At 36.7% G+C, this 25,489-nt stretch overlaps 1 protein-coding gene across 5 annotated transcripts in view; it reads right to left on the bottom strand.

Annotated features, from left to right (window-relative positions):
- Positions 1 to 25,489, bottom strand: part of LOC127654638 (Kv channel-interacting protein 4-like) — a 238,566-nt gene that overhangs the window by 34,269 nt on the left and 178,808 nt on the right. The window contains exon 1 of one of the 5 annotated variants that reach the window (XM_052143073.1): positions 18,023 to 18,324. The exons of the other annotated variants lie outside the window; for them this stretch is intronic. Within the exon in view, the coding sequence (XP_051999033.1) occupies positions 18,023 to 18,122 (100 nt within the window). The 5' untranslated portion in view covers positions 18,123 to 18,324. Of the gene's footprint in view, positions 1 to 18,022; positions 18,325 to 25,489 lie in introns of those variants that run through there. 5 annotated transcript variants of the gene reach the window in all.

Below are 25,489 nucleotides of genomic sequence, written 5' to 3'. Positions count from 1 at the left end.
ACTAAGGAACACAAGGGAGAATGATTTCATTATCATATGTACTTTTATATTTTATATACAGCACAATGAAACATATTGCTTTAATAAAAAGCATTCTTTTTACTGAAATGTTTTTTGTGAATGAACAAGGTGTGCAAAAACAACTCTTTTTGAAACCCATCTGGTGAAATTGTCATTTGTTTCTGTTATAATGTGCCGCCTTTGTAGATTTGTGTAATAATTGGAGCGGTTACTAATATTGGGAATTGGGATCAGTTTTAGGGCCTCTGCTTTTCTTCCCCTGGAAGACAGCATCAGGAACCATGGAATAAGATTTCACTGTTATGAAGACAATCCCCAACTATATATTTCCTCAACCCAGACTCATGAAAATTCATACATATTTTACGAGTTGGCTATTTCGTATGTTTTCGTACGAGTTTGTTTGAATGAATTTGTAGGATTCAATCACACGCAAATGCCCGGATGTCTAATGCGAAAGTAAGCACGAGTTTCACACACAAGGCATTAAGGAGATGCTTATTAATATTACGCCCTTCCCCAAAGCACTTATCTAAACCTAACCAATCAGTAGAGTGTGTAAAGATAATAGGAAGTTGCTGTGTATGACAGAAGCAAGTAATTGTTGCATATTAGATGGAAGTGATGTCATTGGCTGTAGTAAAGTCATACGATATCATACGAATTAGCCAAATTTAGAAAAGTCGTATGAATCCTTACGATTTCACAGTGAGCGTGTGCAGTATTTCCTCGAAACCTGTAGAAATATCCCAATTCTCCAATTTATCGAATTGTTTGAATGATATTAGGGATTTGATGGCTAGACATTTCCTTCTATTTAATTATGAGTGTGACAAATCAGAGGTTTTAATTATTGGACCACTATAAATAAGATATTATAATTTGACTCAATGGTTGTACAGCTGCATCATCTTTGACAGTAAAGAACTTGGTGTTATATTTGATGGAAATCTTTCATTTGACATTCACTTATCCAGTGTTTCTAGAACAGCATTCTTCCACCTCAGATGTCCTGCATGCTCAGTAAATAAGCTCCATCTGGTTCAAAATGCAGCAGATAGAGTGCTAACTTGAACCAAGAAATATGATCATATCAGCCCAATTTTATCATCGCTACATTGGTTACCTGTTCAGGTTTGTATTAACTTTAAAATTCAGTTCATTACTTAAATTCTTTGAACGTTCTAGCTCCTACTTAAGCAACCTTCTATCACACTATAATCCATCACGTTCACTACGATTGCAAAATCATGGCCTGTTAATAATAACTGAGCATGTCAAAATCCACTAATAATTTTTCTATTACCCTACACTGGAAAAGTCTTGCTAGCCTTGTTCGAGACTCAGGCACACTCTCACATTTGAAGACTAGACTAAAAAACGATCAGCCAGGCATCCACCTAATTTATCCCTGAACTCATAGTTATGCCGCATTAGTCAGGTCTTCTGGAACCGGAAACACATCATATTCTATGACTTTGCTTTTAAATTGAATGCCATGTGCAATAATATTATTCTAGTTGTATTCCTGTCTCATTCTCTGAACACATATTATGAGGTTGACAGATACAGCTCCTGTCCAGCCCGATGTCCACTCCCACTGCTATGGCTCACTGAATGATGACCACAACATGCAGCCTGTACCAACCAGACAGCAATCATCACTGCCTGCATCAACTCAGTCTACTATGATGGACTTCACAGAGGATGAGCTACTGCCATCTCTAACCATAAGACGGGATATTCTACTTGCTACCGCCTGAACCTTAGACTTAGGATGGAATTCTTCACTGAAATGAACTGCCACAAGCTTGACCCTCGACTACAAGCCTTGTGGAGTAAGAGACTACTTGCCTGAACCTCGGCGCTTGGATAGACTTCACCGAAATGAATTGCCACAAGCTTCCAGCCGGACTGCGATGCACCTAACTGACCTCTGCCAGCACCATCTTGGTCATTGGATGGACCACACTCTCTCTTAAAATGGAATACATAGACAATAAATTAACTGCCAACTAAAGCCTTCATCAGCCAAATAACAAAGGACACTGCATCAATGTGCACTTCAAAGACATTTAGTCATTACTCTTACAGTTCCTACAAAAACCCCCTTTGTTTAAACAATGGCCAACAACATCTACAGAGTTTTCTTACAAAGAAAGCCCTGCACATGCAAAGATTAGCGTGTCACCGGTTAATTCTAAAGTGCACACAGGCCATGTTTAGCTGTCTTTAATTGGAGCCTTTTGTAGTTTATTAATCACATGAATATATCACCATGTTGGTGTTGTTTAGATTAATTGTGCAGCCCTGAAGGATAGTGAAAAGAGCTAATAATTTGCAACTTAATAGCCAAAAAAAAGCACGTTAAAATCCCCTCAATATTCACTATATTGCTTAATTTGATAGTATTTAAAATCATCGGGATTATATTGTGAATATTCTATAATTCACCCAGCCCAACCCTCATGTTGTTCTAAACTATGACTTTCTATCTTCCTGTGAAAACACAAAAGGAGATGTTACGTAGAATGTTAGCCTTAGACGCTATGTTCTATCTTTGTAAATAAAAAAAAGATGCAATGAAAGTGAATGGTGACTGAGGTTGTCAGTCGCTAACATTCTGCCTATCATCTTTTGTGTTCAACAGAAGTCAGAAAGGTTTGGAACAACATGAGTGTGAGTAAATGATGACAGAGTTTGTGTTTTGTGTAAACTATCCCTTTAAGGATGAATTTAATAGCTTTAAAGATGTCTAATATGGATGAGAATCATTGTTGTACTTTAATATCTACAGTCTAGATTGTCGAAACCTATTTGTAACCTGTGTTTGTCAGATGGATCAGCAAATCAATCTTATTTTGTTCAAGTACATTTTGGACAAAATTGTGGGCAAAATTCTGACCCTTTTCATCTGTAATGACACCAACTTTTGTCAACATCTATTTCAGACACATTCTGTCTATATTATAGGACACTGCTGTGAGGTGTGTGTTTAGATGGTAATAAAATGAAGCTTCAAGCCTCTTTGTTTTATTCTTTGCAGCCAGAAACATCAACTAAAGCTGCATCACAAACCAAACCGGACAATACAATTCCCATTTACTGCACACATCGTAGCTGCATTTGCTTTTGGCATAATCTGTCCTTGACAATTGGTGACATGATTTATACCGTTTTCACTCTCAGTATAAGACTTGCCTTGTTTTTAGCAGTGTACAGGCAATAGATATTTATAGATATTTACCAGACAAAAGTCAATTCACTAGTTGCCCAATTCATCCATTTAAATTGGTCAGGAAATCAGTATAGAAAGATCTACAGTATATGCATTGCACTTCAATGACCTGTACATTCAATGTAGACATTGTGTTTAGTAAAATCCATTCCGAACTTCAGTAAGATCTTACACTGAATCCATTTTCTCTAGGTTCTCGAGGTTTAACGAAAGGTAGGTCTTTCCGAAGAACAAGTTAAAAGAGCAGGCAAATAGCAAGCACTAATGACGCACTGATGGCCACTGGACAACAAAGGAAAGACATTTTTCCTCAGCATTACTCAGGACTAACAAAACTCAACAACATAATCAACGCTTGCATTAATGTGTAAAAGAGATGAAAAGAGAGATGTGTAAAAAAAACAAAACATGAATACTTCCTAAACGTATTTGAATATCCTGTGGCCAACAACATGGAGAGAACCCAAGAGATGGTTGCCGTTTTAAAACTGCCACATCTAGGCCTTTTGCTTGATGAATTTGGTTAAGACCAGATAAGAACTCTAAAGCAATTCTTTGTGCAAATGTGAAAACTGAATCTTGACACATGCTATTTTGCATCAGAAAGAAGGGAAAGTTCAACAAAAAAGAAAATGAAAATTCTGTAGTCATTCGCTCACTCTCATGTTGTTTTAAAATAATATTAGTTTATTTTTTCAGTGGAACATAAAAAGAGATGTAAGGCGAAATGTCAGGGACAGGTCTTAGTCAGTATTCACTTTCATTGTATGGAAAACAAATAACAAAATTCAAAATGTAGCTTTGTGTTTAACGAAAGACAGAAACCCATACAGGTTTGAAACAACATGAGGGTGAGTAAATGACAACATAATTGATTTTTGAGTGAACTATCCATTCAAAGGTGCATGTTGTAAAGCTATGTTAAAAACACCACTATAGAGTCACTGTAGGGTTAGACTGCACTATACACTCTTTCTGCCATTTTTCAGTCTCTAAGAGCCGTCTATGAGTCTGTTTGAATCATAAAAGTTGTTGTTTTATGGAGCCTTGCTGAGAGGTCATAGAGTTGATCCTTGAAAGAGTCTAGAAACAGGCACATTTTATAATATGACATGCTGGTGTGTCTTGGAAAGTTGTTGATATTAGATCTAATGTGACACTGAATTACAACTGAAATGAATCTGTTTGATTTTATTTCCAATCATAGACATTAAAGGGAGAAGAAGACAGATCACTCGTAGGAAAATGAAGGAAATAATATAATAACACTTAATATGGTAACTGAATGGATTTCCTACCTTTTAGTTAAAGGAATTTTGCAGGATAAAAACAAGTTAAGCTCAATCAACAGTATTTGTGGCATTATGTTGATTACCACAATGTATTTGGACTTGTCCCTCATTTTATTTAAAAAAGAAAGTGCAGAGGTAGGTTGGTTGACCTTTAAAAAAATTTAGCAAAAATTGGTATATGCTAACTGAAATATCAAACACTGCCCCCAGTGGCCAAAGCAGTAAGTGTTGTAGGGCATAATTTATGTGCAGTAGAAATCGCCAAAAGCTAGTTGTGAGGTGAGTTCTTTTCAGCTGTACAGGATGTAATACAGTGAAGAGGAATGCATATTTTATGGACCCCAACCCAAACCTAAACCATTAGCGGAGTACAAATGAAATGTTATGGCAGAGGCGGAACTAGGGAGGGACTAGTGTGCGCTTCAGCCTCCCCAAAAAATCCATTGCATCCCTGTAGCACCCCCAGCAAAAGTTTGTAACAGCCAGCAGATTATCCTCTGTATAAAGATTGTATGAAGAAACATTTTCCCTGATAATATTTTAGAAATCATGTCGTGTGTCCCGTATTTCTGTTGCTGTAGTAATTCCATTTAAAATCAGAACTAGTGAAGCCCGATCTACTAATGAATTACTCATTTAAGTCAATTCCTTCAAACAATAAGTCAAACTGGTTAACAAAATGGTCCGAATCGTTTAGACAGCTCATACACTGTATCCAACTGCATGTCTCACAACAAGTCTCTCTCAGTAATGGTGGAGCAGCCCCCATAACCTCATAACCCCGGACCCTGCTTTGTAACAACCAGAGCCCTTCTACCAAAATTAGCTAAAAAAAGCATAACACAGTGGTCCCATTGACATTTTTATGGCGGTTCACTGGCAAGGAGACAATAGACAAAAATAATATTCTGCCTTTGTAAGGAATAAGCGCATAATCAAAACCAATCCCATCCCTACAGTGAAGCATGGTGGTGGATGTTTTTCAGCAGCAGGAACTGGGAGACTAGTCAGGGTTGAGGGAAAGATGAATGCAGCAATGTACAGAGATGTCCTTGATGAAAACCTGCTCCAGAGTGCTCTGGACCTCAGACTGGGGCGAAGGTAATTCTTCCAACAGGACAACAACCCTAAGCACACAGCCAAGATAACAAAGGAGTGGCTACGGGACACCTCTGTGAATGTCCTTGAGTGGCCCAGCCAGAGCCCAGACTTGAACCCGATTGAACATCTCTGGAGAGATCTGAAAATTGCTGTGCACCGACGCTCCCCATCCAACCTGATGGAGCTTGAGAGGTCCTGCAAAGAAGAATGGGAGAAACTGCCCAAAAATAGGTGTGCCGAGCTTGTAGCATCATACAAAAAAAGACTGGAGGCTGTAATTGGTGTCAAAGGTACTTCAACAAAGTATTGAGCAAAGGCTGTGAATACTTATGAACATTTGATTTTTTTCCATTTTTTTTATTTTATAAATTTGCAAAGATTTCAAAAAACTTCTTTCATTATGGGGTATTGTTTGTAAAATTTTGAGGAAAATTATGAATTTAATCCATTTTGGAATAAGGCTGTAACATAAAAAAATGTGGAAAATTTGAAGCGCTGTGAATACTTTCTAGATGCACTGTACAGCTGCGCCACCTGCTCTGTACTATTTTTGGGAGTAGCATACACCCCCGAGCGGCAGATACTCTGGGAGTGGTGATTACTGCTTTTGGAAAAGGTCAAGAGGCATCAGTGTATTACTCTCTGTTAATTCAGATTCTGGGGAATGGAGCTTCAACTTCTCTCAAGAGATTATGCTAGAAAGATTTAAACTTGTTATTGGAGGAGAGACTCTAGATTGTATAAGCTTGGTCTTAAAGACACACCCACCTGCTAGCGATGCCAATCAGAAGATGGGGAAACAACCCATGTTTTTTTGGTGGTGTGTTAAGATCCAAGAATTTTGGTTGATGGTTCAGAGCATTATGTGTGATGTATTGGACACTCAATTTTCATTTTGCCCCAGACTCTGTATCTTAGGCGATGGGGTGGTCATTAATATAGGGGACAGACATATAAAAAGTTGGGTCCTAGCTGGAATTATGATCGGCAGAGGGATCATTCTCAGGAGATCAAAGGAGTTTTAAATGAGTATGTGCATTCTCATTTTAAAAAAATATATATTTTTTTATTTATGTTATAATTATTTTTGTTCTAATCATTTGTGAAATCTGTAGTGCGTTCTTATGTTATGTTTTTTTTTTGTTTGTTTGTGAATGGAATCAATAAAAATGGTTAATATCAAGTAGGTACGAGTCGAAATTATTTTTCGTGGTAATCAACATTATGCCCCAAATGCTGTCGATTGAGATCAACTTGTATTGAACCAGGATAGATAGAGTAATAATTTGTTTGTTTATTCCATAACACATGCATGCATTCAGTGGACCAATCTAAAAAACACAAGATTTTTGTATTATTTGAGCAAAATAAACAAAACTTCTGATTCCATTTTGTTGTTTGATTTTACTACTTATTTGAAATATATTTTTGAAACATAATTTTGATAGTCTTTCCCCATTCATCTAGATAAGACATTTACTTTTATACCTATGCTGATAAATAAGTAGTGATAGGAGCCAGGCTAATATGTGGCCATTTTAACATTATCAGTATTGACCAATTGGGCATGTCAGTTCCATGATATACCGACTGCTTGTTAGTGGATGCACATTTTCTGTTTTCACATATTTATTGTGAATTTTTTGTAAACATTGTGTTTAAATTCAGCAATTTTCTTGCAATCTTATTTGATATTGTAAAATTGTATTATATAAATTGGAATTGTACTTCCCATCTGCTTTATAGATATTGGTATAGACATTGTGTCATTATGAAATCCCATTTAAGTTTACCACTATATATAAACAGTCAAACCTAATGGCTAATTATTGACCAAATAAGTAGTTTAAAGGGATACAACCTGGTGATTTTCCAATAATTTGTGTAGTGCACCAACAAAGCTGGTGTATTTGAGACTTGTTTTGTGAAACTTATTAATGAATAAAATGTTCAAAATTATATTTTGTTACCCTGAATGAACCAGTATCGATTTACTGGAGTGAATAATTAGCCTTACAACTGGCCGCACAGCTACGGCCAATCCTTTGATCTCTCAAACATTGCCACAACCATTTACTCATCCAGTTCTACATGAAACGGTTTTTCATGAAAGAAAGACTGTCATAAGTTTGGAACAGCAAGGTTGAATGTTGGCTTCAGTCAACATTCACTTTCATTGTATGGGAAAAAAAAGAGCAATATCATGAAAGTTTTTTGGAAATAACTGATGACAGATTTACAGAACTAACCATTTAAATGGAGATGAGAGAAATTTAGTCTCAGCTAAACCAACCAAACAAGCAAGCTTAATAACAAAAAAATATCCTACAAAAGTGTAAGCTCATAAATATTGGATGGCGTGCATCTTCATGTTATGACTATTCATACAGCACACTGGTGCAGGATTAGTTGGCACAATTCTTCCACATTTAGTTAATTAATTAAACTCATAATAACGCTGTTGGAGGATATTTGCCTGTATTGGTTTGAAGTAAAATTACAGGGCGGAAAATCCAGTGCCTGTAATCATCCGCACTGAATTATCTTCAAGTCTATTAACTCAAAATGGGATTTGACAATATGGCAAAATGTTTTGAGAAACAGTCTCATTAATTATAAAGTCTTCTAACAATGCTATTCATAACTCACTATTTAAATAGCTTTGTGCATGTTTAAAGAAAAAAAATTACTATCAAATAAACCAGGCCCAAAACATCAAAAGGGAAAATAAATCTTTTTTTTTTTAATTCAACTTCTTTCCTAAGCACTTATATGTTATTACAAATGCGAGCCATTCTTTCTATAGTGCCCTGAATTAAACCTCCCAAGAGTGGCATTTATAAAAAATATGCCCTTATTGTAGCACAATTATGATGTAATTCACAGCTATATGGTAATATATCTGGTTGCAATATTTTCTCTAATTATTATTTGTACACACACAGACATATAATCGCAGATTTGATCTGAAGGCCTGGAACATACAACATGCATAAGCTCATTATTACACTATAGGCAAGGTTCCAAATGACAAGGCTAATGTGTCATATAAACATATGTAGCCCACAACATGTCAATTCCTCCAAGCATCAGAATTTCTGCTCATGCTGTTATAATAGGTTATATAAAGGGTTTGGAGCCTAAGGGATATGTCAAAATCTGTTATCTGTTCTGTTATGGCTAAAATGGGAAAAACAAGTTCAACAATGTAATTGTAGTGAGGAGGGCGGGGCCGGGCCATGATGACACACGCCCGGCCCATAATCAGGCTAATCAAGCCGACGAGAGGGATAAAGGCAATTTTTTTCTCCATACAATGGAAGTGAATGGTGACTGAGGTTGCCAGACCATAACATCCTGCATAACAAGTCCTTTTAAGTTCCACGGAACTAAGCCATACAGTTTTGGAACTACATGAGAGTCAGTACATAATTTAATTATTGTCACTTTTGGATGAAAACTCTCTCTTAAGTAAAAAAGGTCATTTTTAGAGCCATCCCATTGAAATAGAAAGCTGCTAAAAGCAATTTGCTGGGTCTTTTTCAATGTGTGACCTTGGACAATTTCAAAAGTACAAAGAGGCTCAGAGATACACAGGACCAAAGCTGTGAACTCTGGGGCCTGGGTTGTGATATGTTCAATCCTACCTAACATCCTGGAGCAAAATTATATTTAGTCTAAGTAATATTGTTTTAGTTTTCTTCCCCTTTTGCATGGCACCACAAATATCCCATCGCTGTCAGTGATGACACACTTGCTTTTATCAGCAACTGCTTCAAAATAAATCCAGATTTTACTATGCTGTGTCCTTCCAGTTAGCTTTGAGGCTTTGGCACTGTGCCGTTTGCCAGACATTTGGCTTGCAAGATAAGCCTGATGTATATTGTGATGGCGTAATGGGCTAAAGCACATAACTGTTAAACAGAAGGGCGCTGGTTCGATTCCCACAGCCACCACCATTGTGTCCTTGAGCAAGGCACTTAACTCCAGGTTGCTCCGGGGGGATTGTCCCTGTAATAGGTGCACTGTAAGTTTCTTTGGATAAAAGCGTCTGCCAAATGCATAAATGTAAATATTGTAGCTTTATCTAAGTACCACCTTCTCAGACAAGAATGGGCTGTCACATCGGCATGTTAATCTACCAACAATATATCATTTGTTTACTGTACATGACATATAGAGCCAGGCAAATCAGAAATCAATGATACTGCAAAAATAGATCAACATTTGACTCTTGAATCGTAGAAGTGAGCTCTGGTTATCTTAGGGTTCAACATCATCAAACGGTTCCATAACTCTGCTATAATCTTATTATTCCACATAATTGACTGGATCCACTTAGGTTAGGCCACATATACACTAATACATATTAGTTTGAAAATTGATTGACTTCACTAAGCTTAAGCCTCTCATCCGCAAGAACAGCATTTTCCTCCACCGAAAACGAAGCGTATCCATTACTGCACACATAGAATAGATGATGTGGAAACTGAAAATATAGTTTTCAAAAAAATAAAAGTGTGGATGTGGTTTCAGACCAACCAGCCTTGATAAAAAAATATATATAAAAAATGAAAAATAATATAATTTCATTATTTTGCATTTGTATTATACTGCACATTATAGTTGCAAATATACTGTATACTGTCGCAGCTAGTCATTTTCAAGATAGTTTTCATTAAAAATAAAAACTTATGAAAGATATCATGCTAATGTCTCCTGCTGTTGTTTCTTGGTTTAAAAATAGAGTGGTATTTATGTGGCTGTGAGGACCATAATTTATACTTCACCTAACACACAAGTGAAATGCCTATATAACGCTTGCTTACTCTCTACTGATAAGTGATATGTGTGCATAGATCACACACACACACTGTTAGATATTCAAAGGATGCCAGACCAGTTTGAGGAGGGACTCTGTGTCACTGAACCGTGGAGCGACTGGGACATGAAGAACTGCTACCAATTCCCTAATAGAGTCTAGGGTCAAAGGTTCGGCCTATTTTTCCTTCCACTTTTTGTTCATACTTTTGTACATTATTTCTGAATATGTGCTTGCTGCATTTTCACTTATCATGGCTTATTAATATAAAACCAGTCTGGAATGATGATGTAATGTTTAACCTGTCAGATTCTGTAAGATCTCATACATAACCTTGTAAAGCATGGGTTAGCAAACAATGTTTAAATGTCTCTAGAAATGATAAAGAAATGCTTCAGTTCTTATTTGGCACATAATTGGTGTCAAATAATTCCAATAACATTAGGAAATGGCTACAACACAGTGTTAGGATACAACTAGGTGAGGTCAAAGAAACTGGACTTTAATGCTCAAGATCTTGATTATGGCACATATGACAAAAATTTGGCTTGATATTGTAATTGTGATTAATTTTGGTTAATACAATTATTCAAATACCTATTTGGGTGGATCAACTACGAGCCCCATCCTTTGGGTTGGCTACACATCCAAAAAGAAAAAAAAGAACAAGAAAATATGAGAACTGTGGTCCTATTGGTGTTTTAAACATCAGTAAATCAAGAATAGTTGCCTAAAATGTCAACTTCACGTTGGGCATCATATTAGCACAACAGCCAAAGCTGTCATTCAAACTTTAAATCAATTATACACAAAGCAAGCAACAGACATGTCTGTGATTGGTTACAATGCTCAGCTACTGAAAAAACAACAACATGTTACATAGAAAATTAAATAGAATTTTTTACGCAACATGAGTGAACCTACATGGACCACAATTGTCACTTATCACAATTAGTTAAATGTTGCAGTTGTAACTGTAATCTCAATATTTCTTGCAATAATTGTGCAGCCCTATGCCACAGTCAGTGACTGATAACACAAACCTACTCCCACTTACCCTATAATCTCTCAGATTAAAGGTCTTACTGATCTGCATTACCTGTGCTAGTGGTATATACATTAAGTTCACAAAATAGAATGCACCACTGTAATAAGCAAACTGCCTTAAAACCAAACTCTGGGAAAAAGAAACTCATAACCTTCTGCAAATCCACTGGAATGCACTTTGAATTAGATCAACATTCTTTGTTTTGGTTGCTTTATATTCAACCCTCAAGAGAAAAGAGAGATTTGTCCCAATCTGAAGTTTGATTTCAGAAGACCACTGCACTTTTTATTTGACTTTTGCTGTCGGTGGTAAGAAAACAGTTTTTAATTAAGGGGCTGCCACTCAAGATGTTTTAGCTGAGGTGTGTATTGGCCGTGTATTGGGTTTTTTTGCGAGTCTTGATTAGTGAGTTAATTAGTTGGTTAAGCAATTCAGTTTTTTATCATTAAATGCCAGCACTCTTTTTGTAAAAAAAAGAAAAAGGAACATTTTACAATAATGTTGTATTCATAAATATTAGTTAACTTTGTTTTTCATCTCCTGTTTGCTTTTTATTAGGGATGTGTGGGACTAGTCTTTTCAACATTTTTACCTTTTGGATTTATATTTTTTACAAAGGCTGAGCTTAAATTACTGCCAAGTTAATGTTACATTTTAAATAAAATTAATAATAAAATTATTAAAAAAAGAGGATATCTGGAGCAGATGTATACAAAGTGTGGATAGATGTGTACAGCTCTGGAAAAAATTAAGAGACCACTGCAAAATTATCAGTTTCTCTCGATTGACTATTTATAGGTATGTGTGAGTAAAATATTTTTTTTTGTTTTATTCTATAAATTACTGATAATATTTTTCCCAAATTCCAAATAAAAATATTGTCATTTAGGACATTTATTTGCAGAAAATGACAAATGGTCAAAATAACAAAAAATCTGTGTTTTCAGACATTGAATAATGCAAATAAAGCAAGTTCATATTAATTATTAAACAACACAATACTAATGTTTTCACTTAGGAAGAGTTCAAAAATCAATATTTGGTGGAATACATTCCAGAGGTTTTCAATGGGGTCATGTCTGGAGATTGGGGTGGCAGGTACAAGGTTACAGGAGAACCTTGTACGTGGCTTGATTCATGCGTCCTTCATAAAGACGAATCTGCCCGATTCCAGCCTTGCTGAAGCACCCCCAGATCATCACAGATCCTCCACCAGGTCGTCTAATGGTTAGACTGAGACCTGGAGAGACATTTAAACCACAGTGTCTCGCACCCACTGTGAAATTTGGTGGAGGATCGGTGTGATTTTGTATCATTTTTGGATGCACCACCTGTTCTTAAGGCAGGTCATAAGCTCTCTGTAAAGTAATGCGTAGTCGCATAATATGATCTTTTCCTGTATTTATCCAATAAAAAGCCTTCAAATTTGTACACAGAAGTGTTAAACAGCAGTGAATTTCAATTTGATCTTGTTACGGTTGATGTTCAAACCTTGTTTGCTCATGTAACTGTCAGTTGTAATAAATTATATCCCCATTAAAATACAATACGTAATAAAAGTAGATTTGATAAATAGTATATTTGCCCTGTGGAAATAACAATATATAGGAACTGCATCTAAAAACAAATAAGGGGTGACAAATAAATACTAATACATTTACTCATTTTAATATCCTATATATATATATATATATATATATATATATATATATATATATATATATATATATATATATATATATATACATACATACATATATATATATATTTTGAATGCGTTGAAACTTGACACTGGGCAATGCATCCTGAAAACTGCACCATTCGCAAAACAAGCAAAGCAGCTATGGAAATCAATTCGGTGGTGGTGCGGGAAATGTTGGCTTGTAAGTCGCTATGGATGTTTTCACATTTGCGTCGTCTTTAAATCTGTGCATGCTTGAAAGTTATTTTCATGTGCAGGATAATCGCCTCAGGTGAGTCAGGTCTCGTCTTTCACTGGACCATGTTGATTTTGCTCACAAATATGTATGCTCTGAGAAAGTTGCCTTGAAAATGGCTATTTTAGGTCATTGTGCATAGTCACTGGTGATTGGGGTTAATGGCGAATACTGTTTCAGAGTGACCGAAATATTTATTTTAGTCGCTACAGAAGCTGTAAAAGCTTCCGTAATGACTAAAACAAACATTTTAAAGCTGCATTAAATGGATACTTAAGTGAGTTATGATCCTAAAATGTGTATGTTCACTAGTTTAGCTTGACATTTCATAAAAAGAAACGAAACACTGTGGTAAAAAGATCCACTGTGGTTTCATTTAAATGGCCCATTTACCTTCAGTATTAGAGCTAATAGGATGTAGGATGAAAAACAGAGACATCAAAAAATATAACCTGGAAAATGAAACATAGTGAAAGTAAACTGTGTTTGGATAGCTAGGCGTATATGTGTTGGACAGAAAGGGTGCCTACAGAGGTGCATTTAATCAACAGAACATGCGAGACAGAAAGAAAGAGAGTAATGATCTTTGCCTAGTGTTCTGGTATCTCAGACACCGCTAATAATGGAACAGTGTGACATTATAGTGTGCAGGAGGGCTCTGTAAATCTCTATGTGAGTGTTTAGGACTATATGGGGAATAGTGGTTTGGCACACCACAAATTAATTTTTTAATTTTACATCTGATCTCTTCCAGAAGAGATCAGATGTGCTCCTACAGTAGTCACATTCAAATTCAGACTCAAAACACATCTGTTTAGCTGTGCATTAACTGAATGAGCACTGTGCAACTGTGTGTCCGACTGTTGTACTGTATTTTATTTTATTTTATATTCTAAACTGTTTCAATTATTCTTATAAAGCTTGTAAAGCACTTTGAATTACCATTGTGTATGAAATGTGCTATATAAATAAACTTGCCTTGCCTTGCCTTATTTTGATCATGCACTAAATTAAATTGTTCTCCCGTTACAGTCACATATTCATAGAGCAGATTAAACTGATTGTACATCAAGCAAGTAATATCAGTTCTATCAGGAAGAAGAGTGACATTCAAGATGACATTTATTTGATGAATATAAAACAGAAATGTAATGTCTCTCTTTGGTGTATGCCCCGTCTGGCAGTTCAAAGAAGTTCTACTTGGAACCGTCATATCCTGCCGGAGATGAAGTAAGTTAGACTTACAAAGTCTAACAGGGTGAGGAGCCTACCCCCATGCAGGACGGGACTCAACTGGTGGTGGTGGTGGGGTGGTGGAGGTTGACATGTTAGTACACTGAAACAGCAATGTGATTGATTGTGAGCAGAGTTATAAAGTAATGGCTTACATGTGATTGGCAAGGAGTTAACTAGCTAAAGGTGCGATGATGTATAGCTGCTAGTCTTCAAGCTAGACTGCACTTACATTTTTCTACAGGAATGTTGCAGGTTCTATAGGCCCACAAGTTAAGCTCAATTAAGACAGCATTTGTGGCATAGCGTTGAGTACCACAAAATATATATATATATATATATATATATATATATATATATATATATACACACACACACATTTAAATGTAACTTATGCAATTAACTTTTGTGAAAATACTGCATGTTATTGCACACATGCTAGTGTTTGATGCTCTTCACAGATGCTGGACAACTGTGTTGTGTAAATATATCAAATGTCTTTCTTTTCACTGCTGTCATTTGTGCCTTTTTCTTGTGATATCAAATAATTTAAATGTATAATTCTAACTAGGAAAACAATTTCAATATACACATAATATAACATTTTAGTACACAAATAAAACAAATAACCATTAATTCTTATGTAGGCTATATATGGTAATACAAGATAACATGTTAACGTGAACATTACTACACTTACATTAGCTGTACACTGCTTAACTGTTTATTGCATATTATGTATGTATTAGTTTATTAATTAGAGTTTTATAACTTGCCCTGATAAACATGTTGTAATTTCATGTGGGATTATAATAACAACAGCCAATTTGAAAAAAAAATAAAATAAAAGTAAAAATATATTTCTTACACATTTTACATATGTACTGTATATAAATGTAAATGGGGATGGGTTTCCTTCATAAATTCACAGTATGCCCACCTCTTCAGACACCACTACACCACTAGGTATATGATAGCTGTGCAGTGTAAACCTCACTCTCCTTGCCTTAAAGATGCACTCAGTAATTCTAATCCAGTACACTTTTTGTCAAATTCTGCATATATCTCCTCACATTCTGCTAGCTGTCCGTTCTGTGGGTGGGCACAGCCCTGGCTCTGTAAATGGGACAAAAACAAAGTGGACTGGACCAATCCACACAACACTACTCCAGCCAATCAACAACAGGAGGTGGTTCTTGTGCATGCACAGGATGGGGGGTGGGGGCAGAGCAAGAATGAAATTAATTCGAAGAGCGACAGCAAATCTGGCTGATTCGAACTTTCTAAACTACAAGGAGGACAAATGGCTGAGAAACAGACCAAGAGAATAATGTCAGACGAATATAAAATAAAAAAGAAGGATTATGATAAGTCGATGGCTAGGAGCCATGTCAACATTGGCAAGGCTTCTCAGAAGTGGAGAGATTTCCTCCGAGAGGTAAAAGGCTTGAAGACAGATGCAGAAATTGCTCTTTTTCTTCTCGATAGTTGTGTAACATACATTTTGATATGTTTCACAGAACCCAAATATGCTGTTGTTGTGATGTTAGAATTAGCAGCAGGAGAGTTGTGAGTGTCTGGAGCTGGTGTGCGTAAAACCATCTCATCTTCTCTGCAAGTTATCCTAGCAACAGCAACGTAATGAATTTGGTGGCGAAGCTTCCAAAGGAGCAATGAAGGGAGGGGTTTGTTTGTTTTGGCAGTTGAGTTCGAATATCAACAGTGTTACTCAGGAATCGCTCAGTGCACCTTTAAGAGAAGCACTAGCGACTGTGGCTAGAAGCCATGACTTTATAGCCTTCATGTTAGCACGTCTGCCTCCCATGCTAGGGTTTGCCAGTTTGAATTTTTCTTTTTTTGCTTATCTTGTACTGAACCCTGATTTTTTTTTTTTTTAGGATAGGTTTTTAAAGGAACTCTGTATGAAAAAAAAACTATTTTATGGACATGATTGCAAAATAATGAAAAATACTTTAGTTTTACAGTTGCAAAATAACAGGTTACAGGTGCAAATTTGTACTGTAAAATGTAGATTTTTCTTCGGTCTGGTAACAAAGCTTTATTTCTTTGTTACCCAATTCCCAATGTGCTCTAAGTCCTCGTGGTGGCATAGTGACACGCCTCAATCCGGGTGGCGGAGGATGAATCTCAGTTGCCTCCGCGTCTGAGACTGTCAATCCACGCATTTTATCACGTGGCTTGTTGAGCGTGTTACCGCAGAGGTATAGCACGTGTGGAGGCTTCATGCTATTCTCCACGGTATCCATGCACAACTCACCATGCACCCAACCGAGAGCGAACCACATTATAGTGACCATGAGGAGGTTACCCCATGTGACTATCCTCCCTAGCAACCGGGCCAATTTGGTTGCTTAGGAGACCTGGCTGGAGTCACTCAGCAAATCCTGGATTCGAACTCACGACTCCAGCGGTGGTAGTCAGCGTCTTTACTCGCTGAGTTACCCAGGCCCCTGGTAACAAAGCTTTTTAAGTGAGTCTATTCTTGATTTAGTACATATTTACTTTTGGAATATAATAAGGAATAATATAGTTTTGTTAATTGTTGAATGAAATGGCATAAGCCGAGTATTTATTGTTCAATTAAAGGAATATTTCACCCAAAAATTACTCATTTCATCAAATTAACATTTACTCAAACCTCATACCATCTCAGATGTGTATGACTTTCTTTTTTCAGCTGAACACAAACAAATATTTTAGAAGAATATATAAACTCTGTAGATCCATACAATGCGAGTGAACCATTCACTTGCATTATATGGACCTACAGAGCTGAGATATTCTTCAAAAAATCTTAATTTCCATTTTGCAGAAAGACATACGCATCTGGGATGAACTGAGGATAAAGAATAAATAATGAGAGAATTTAAATTTTTGGATTAACTAACCCTTTAATGTAATTAAAAATTAAAAGTTGAAACCGGCCCATGTGCTCCCCAATACTTTTAAGAGAGAGGAAGGTCCATAACTGTGTCCATCTGGCTTGAAAAAAAAAAGGCAAAACTCCTGACCTTTTCAAATAGAAACATTTGAAACGCATCTCCAAAGCCATATTTGCTTTCAAGTGATGAATATTCTAATCTTTCATTACATATGTCTTTATCTTCATGTCTTTGTACACACAATACAAAGTCTAACAAGATTAAAACGGCCGAGCAGTTATTTTAGAAACCCATGACACCTACAGCTTTTATGGTAAGAAACACTTTGTATTCTACCATTATTCTCAATCAAGATTTTCCTATATATTCAACACAATTTCCTATATATTATCATTCTAAGTAAAGACCCTTGCAATGCTCCTCTTACCCTCTGAGAAGCTGATAATCCCCAGCAGATGCAGGAGCTTGAGAGAAGCGCACACGATCACTACGATGCCGAGCGTCTGCAGACCCTCAGTTTCCCACATGGCATTCAACGCAATCCCCTGCTCCTGTTCATACCACCTTCCTGACTCCCCTGACCCTGTGCCAACCTCCCTGCTCCAGTTCCCCCCGGCCCAGCTGCCTTCCAGCACCGGCTTGCACTGGCCGGGCAGCCCGAGGCACCCACCACGCGGTGCACCACTCCAGTCCTGCTCCAAATCCAGGCTGGGAGGCTATGGTGCAGCACTTGGGTCTCCAAACATACCACAGTCAGAGAGTGAGGAGAGGAGGTGCTGAGAGTACCGGCTGAAGAGTTTGACCCCCCTCTGCAGTGTCAGTTTGAAATGTGTGCTGAAGTGAGAGCGAATCAAGACTGGGGGTAGGGGGAGGGAGGAAGAGAGAGAGAGGAGAGAGAGCAAGAGGCATTTGCGGGAGAGGAGAGGGAGGAATGTGAGTGGTGTAAAATTGTAGAGGAAAAGTGTGAAAGAATTAGAAAAAAGTAATATTCAGTATTCCAGTCTTCACTTCTTATCCTTAAAAGCACTTTAACGCAATTCTCACCTCATTAGCAACACTGTCCAATTTACATTGGAATGCGTGCCTTTGTTACATTAGCTATAGATTTGGAGTATGCCACATGATCTTTATTTAAAACATTCTGTTTTACCCTAAAATACATACAGTTGTCCAATTTTGGCAATATTATTCATATTAGCTATTATTTATTTATTTATTTGGCATTCCAGGAATTAAAATAATACCTACATTAAAGATTGTATTATTATTTCAACAATTGTTTTTCCACATTTAGTTATTTGCATGTTAATAGAGAGTTTTTAGTAATACCTCAAGTTTACAAATGTGTGTAATTTACAATCTGTTTTTTTTTTTTACAATTTTGTGACATTACATATTTTAGCCTGCATTTGGAGGCAAAAGACCATATTGTGTGTAATATTAGCTAGTTTGTGACGTGATCTGAGTCAGTGTCACTCAGTGTTTATATTCAACAGCACTTCCGTGATCGCTTTGATTACTACTACACTACTAAAGCTAGGAAATTGCTTTAAATGGCTTAAACTAACAACTTCAGCATTAAGGCTCATCACAGCTGAGAGACACAACAGACTGATTATTGACAGAAAACTCAAGGCGCTTACCTCTTACCAGACTTTCCACATTGGAGAAGACAAAATGGCAGAGAACATTGCGGTTTCTATATTGAAAGATATGTGCGCACTGGCTACCGCGAAATAGGGAGGAATACCCCACTTGGACTGCTATTTTTCCACTGAGAAAATAGGATGCATTTCAACAAAATCATGGCAGTGCTGATATAGGGCCATATCGCACTCTTGCTTGTGTGATATTGGTTAAATATTATATTACATTCATTTAATTGCGTCCCCCCAGAATGTATCCACAAACACATTCTAAGGGAGTAGAATTTAGCTGTGTTCTACAGTTATAAGACAGAGCATAAATCAATGTAAAAGAACTCATCCTTAAAATTTTGTTAATTTACACAATCTCTATCCACTAGAGCACCGAAGCATTGATTACAAGCTGAAGAGGTCTATATACTGCTCAATAAACAGCTGAAATACACTCACTCAATCAGCCTGAAAAAAATGTCATATTAAAAAAATTAAATAGGGACAATGTGTTATTGTAGGTTAATAACTAATAGTTTAGAATGACTAATTTTGAAGCTCACCAAATGCATAAAAAGGACAGAGAGATGTGTATTTACAACTATATTGTGTATATTGTAGCACCAACTAAAAACAAAAAAAAAGGAGTACCAATGGATTCAGTCCTCTTTTAGGAGCAATTAATTGAGTGTGCAGTATGGTTATTACCAACACTTATGTAATTATTCAGACTGCTAATTGATCTGCTGACTTTAACCACCTGCCTATAATTGCTAGGAAGAAAATGTCAGATATTGGACAACCTATTGTGGAGTCGATTTCTTATCTTGGTCAAGCAAAGGATGCATTTTAGATGAGATTGATCTTTGTTCTGCTGGTTATAAAACAGATTTTAGCGAGATTACATATTTTCATTTTATGTTCAATGCCCCAATGTCTTGAGGGGACTCTTATCAGACCTGTCCAACAGAGGGTTATGTGAGGAAAGCCTGTCCTGGCTGACTCATATTGCCATACAGAGGGAAGCCAGCTTCTTCAGGAAGAACATAGCATTATGTAGAACAATTCATTATAGTTAAACCCGTTTCCTAAATTGCTAACACATTTAGTTAGTGGTTCAATCCATAAATAATGTCAATAAAAGTCATGCTGCACAGTTCAAATGAACTTTGAAAAGACCTTAGTCAGGTTAGATGGCATATTGGATTTTATGTGGATGAATTCGACGAACTTTGACTCGGGAAAATGGGACAGTAAGAGATAGCCTTAAAGTCTGTACAATGGCATTCACTGTACAAAGTTCAATACAGTTTGTGGATCAAATCTAATTTTCACAACTTGTGTTTTTTTTATCTACATACATTTTTTTGAAAACAATATTTTTTTCCAATGTTTCATTAGTTTAAGGATTGAATAGAATAAATATCCATATCCATTAGTCTGTGGGACTAAACACAATTAACACACTGCAGTGATGCCCCTATACCACAGGGGTAGATTTAGCTAGGGATAATTGGGATATGTCTCTATGAGCTTTCAGAAAATCTCAAATGTCCCGACCAAAACTTGGGTAATTTTACCACGCAGGAATTATTGTCCTACCTCTTCTGATGCAGCTCATTAACGGTGTTGACACGTGGCACCAGTTACTTTCTTAGCGCTGTTCAGGATGCACCAATCACAGTAGTTTTAAAGATTTTTTTTTATAATTTTCTGGAGATTACACAGGTGGACTACAATTGGTATCTTACATCCTATCCTTTAAATTAATGGATTTAAACAAGCATACCTTTTGCGTACAAATGTCCTGGTGACAATAAACGGGTGTTCCATTTAGCGCTGGCACTACTACACAAATGAAACAATTTAGAACGTTTGTGTTGACGTGTCCAGTGTAGACAGCCTCAAGACATTGTGGCACGATTCGTCAATTTACGCGCCCGGTGTAGGTGGTGTGTAAGTCAAAAATGTCCTGAGTTTTGCATGCAGCCCAATGGAGGATTCTGCTTTTTCGGCCAGTCTCAATAATAGAAGCGCCCTCTTGAGGAAGACACCTTAAAATTTGAACGATTGTGTCAGGCTGCAGGATTTTAAGATGCTAGTGTACCTCCCAATAAATGTTTTACTTTGCACATTAGAGAAGAACATTGGGACACATTTTTTTTATTATATTTTGATTAAAAAATAAGGCATTTGTGACAAAAAATTCATTAGTTGTATACTATGCCTGAAGCCTACTTTCTTGTGATGTAACTTTGCCCATGTATGTTGTTAATTTACTCTAACCTTTGTTTTAGATTTGTTTATTGCTGGATAATACCTTTTACAAAATGTCACTTCTTGTCCCTAGGATATCATTTTATCAGAGTAAATCTTCTAGAAAAAGATAACATTTGATTTTGACCCATTAATCTTAGTTTTATTGCATTGCAAGATAATGATTGTCACATTATCCAATTTTACAGCAAATCACAATTTTCCTCCTAACCGTGAAGCCCAAGTGGTCAGATGTATGCAATCATTGAGCTTCAGTCATGAAATCAAACCGAATACATTTTATTTTGGGCAACATAAATTCGTATCTCAGTTAATACAATCTTTTATTGTTCTTGTTAATAACAATGTTAATGTATTGTGAAGAAGACTACTTAAAGAAATGTCAGGAGGAGGACTGCTGCGGTAATCAAATTGTTTGAAACAGTTGTGTAGTGCCTAAGGTGTAATTACTGTACATGTTTTGTGATAATATCTGCTACATACCATGGAAATCAATGTGGCTTTCTAATATTTAGAAAGCATTGAAATTAGTCTGTCATATTCCAAAACGCACGAAGCGCGAAATATAAGCAATTAAAGCCTATGAACCATGGCTGCCCTGAGCAGTACAGAATACACAATAGTGAATGATGTAATATTTTCTTTTCTGTGTACAGACAAAATAAAGACAAGAAAGCTGGTAAAAAGTCATCAACTGTGTCTAGATCTCTACCTGCTATCACAAGCCGAAATAACAACCAGTAGCCTTTGAAAACATGAAAATGATGCCAACCAATATTCTGTGAGATCAGCATTGTGGCTAAAAGGGATATTTGATATTTGTGGCCTGGGTCGACCACAAATAAGTTGATGTAGAAACAATTCACAATAGTGTGAATAACTTTCACTTTCCCTTGGTGTGAATGGGTGGAGTGATTCAATAAACGGAATAAGGAAGGAATATATAGGGAAGTGTGTCACCCCTGGAACTGGTTTGCCAGTTGTGAGAGTGATGGATTATTGTGGAAAGACGGCCACTTGTCAATCTAATGCTTCTTGTGTGTGATGTCTGGTGGGTCACGTTAAGCGTTGCATTTCCAGATCGATTGTCTTGTTGGTGAGCTGTTCTGAAGACAATTTAAGGCTGCTTATCCACCTATCTTCGTGTCTGACGATGGCCCTCTACACTCTCTAGCTGCCTTCATGTCAGCAAACTTGGTCGGTACCTCTATGACGTCATTACACACACTACTACACTCGCATAACTTTCACATTTGCACATTCTGTGTGCTTGTGTATTTACATGGTTATTGCTGCTCTTTAAGATTGTTGTTTGTTGTTGTTGTTGTTTTTTTTTTACAACGAAATGAACTAAATGTTTATCCAATGTTTCTTATTTTCTATTTTATTAATGTATGTGGACACGAATCTGCAAACTTGGATTAGCGTGACTCGTATTCTGCACGAATACTGAAGTGTTGATTTATTTATTAGACATTATATAATTATAGAAAAAATCTCCCCTGTGAACTGAATGTTTCTGGGAATATTACTGTGATTTATTGTGTAACAGGTGGTTTCTTTATCTTGCTATCCTGAGTCCATTTAAATTTTGAAAGGATTAATCCGGTCTGGCGCACGAAGATTTCTTTAAAAGAATGTATTTATGTTAGGGCGGCCACCAACGTTACAGTTGGTAATTGCTTGGGACAGACTGCTCACATTAGACTGAGAACACGTTTGCCTGATAAAACTGGCCTGAAGTTCCACTATCTGTCAAGGAGAGAGAATATGGCTCACTTTTCTCAAAGCTAGTTGTAGATTAACAGTACAGTGTAAATCTGAAAGAGATTGAAGGAAGATTTTTTCCTAGAATTAAAGTGGCATGAAACTCTCCATTTCACATCAGGTCAGTTCTCATTATCGTTTTGAAAAATGCAAAACAAAAGTAGCGATTGCGATACAAAAACGATTCTTGTTTTTAACAGGTTTATTAAAAACATTTTTTTATAGGTTTCCTCAACTCGCACCCTTATTTGTCAGGCAAACATCCTGCACCAAACTCATGCCATTGGTTGAGCCAATGTTGCTGTATCAGGCTTGTTGGGATGCTCAAACAAACCATAGAGCCACTGTGATTAAACTTTTTAGAAAAATAAACCTACAAGTGACCTACTTATTATTGGCTCTCCACATTAAATTGAGAAATTAGAAAGTATTACACACTACAGCTTTTATAGATTTAAGAGTATCCAAACTTCTCAAATGCATGCAACAAAGTGCACACCTAAATTATACACTATATTTTAAGTTTACGCTATATTCCGCAAATACAAATGGCTCTTTTCGTATCTGTAATTTTATGCACAAATAAATACTGAGCCATCTGCATTGATAAATATATGAAAACAACTTTGCATTTGTTAAACGTTCTGATCAACAAATATACTGTATGTGGACTGATCAGTTAATGCACTCATAGCAGGGCTAGATGGCATTAGTGATGTCAAGGCCACCAGATTTAAGACAGCATTTTGTTTCAAACAAGCCCCCAGTCTACCTCTCAATAAATCTGGAAACATAATAAATGCTAAATACATTTCCAAACGTATTAATTGCTTGTTGAATACAAAATGTTAAAGGTGTCAGTCATTGATTGAAAGCCAGCTGTCAGCATCACAGTGTACACCTAGAAACACCTTCATACATATGCACCATGCAAATGAACACTTGTGTTTCAACTCCCTGTTTGAAGCACCTGTTGTAGGAAAAAGTCATGTAGTCTCATGAATAATTATGAGGCTCTTATCTGATGTAGACAAGCATTAAAGCGCATATCTACTTCATATCCAGTAACATTTGCTCTAGGCTTGCCATGTTATACAGTGTTATTGGTTATACAAGGTAGCAAGGACGATGCAAAATTTTATATTGGGTAAAAGGGGTAAACATTATGAATGAAACTAAGTAATAACAACAATTACTACATCAATAGCCTAACGCAGCACTGCTCAACACTTTATTAGGGACAGCTGTGCACCTACCTATTCATGCGATTATCTAATCAGCCAATTGTGTGGCAGCATTGCAATGCATAAAATCATGCAGATTCAGGTCAGGAGCTTCAGTTAATGTTCACATCAACCATCAGCATGGGGGAAAATGTGACATCATTGATTTTGACTATGGCATGTTTGTAAGTGCCAGACGTGCTAGTTTGAGTATTTCTGTAACTGCTGATCTCCTGGGATTTTCACGCAAAACAGTCTCTTAGAGTTTACTCAGAATGGTGCTAAAAATAAAAAACATCCATTGAGCAGCAGATTCGTGGATGGAAACGCCTTGTTGATGTGAGGTCAATGGAGAATGGCCGGACTGGTTCCAGCTCACAGAAAGGCTACAGTAACTCAAATGACCCCTCTGAACAATTGTAGTGAGCAGAATCTCAATGCACAACACGATCTACAACAGCATAAGACCACATTGGGCTCTTTATTAGGAGCAAAATGTTACTAATATAGTGGTCGGTGAATGTATTTATCAATAGCCTATGAAATATGTTTGAATTGCGAGGTCTCCTGAGTCCAGGGCACTCTCCCTCCCGTTGCTCGCCGGTCTAGATAGCGTCCATTTGGTCGAACCACTTCCACATTTTCTTGATGGTTCTGTAGTCACTTAAGTTTGTACTTTTCCCTACACTGTTGGTAGTTCCGGTGGTAGCTGTGTGCGGTCAAAAGCTGAGAGACTTCCTGAAATACTTTTTCAATCGTTTGTTTGTAGCGCACAGCAATTTCTTTTTACAATTTGAAAGTCACGTGAACAAATGATACTGCTATCACTGTAGCTAACTTTTAAACTAGCGGGTTGAAGTCACGTGCCGAAAATCCAGTGAAGCTTGTAGTGACGAATCTCTCTGACCAATCAGTGATCTGCAGGGTTTTGACATCACATTTAGTATTGGCTCAGCTCACTTGGAACCTCAACTGAGGTGGTACTAAAAA

Source organism: Xyrauchen texanus, chromosome 1 (assembly GCF_025860055.1).
Source record: "Xyrauchen texanus isolate HMW12.3.18 chromosome 1, RBS_HiC_50CHRs, whole genome shotgun sequence".
Taxonomy (NCBI): domain Eukaryota; kingdom Metazoa; phylum Chordata; class Actinopteri; order Cypriniformes; family Catostomidae; genus Xyrauchen; species Xyrauchen texanus.
The sequence above is the reverse complement of the archived record's forward strand: the minus strand, read 5'-3'. Positions and strand labels throughout refer to the sequence as shown.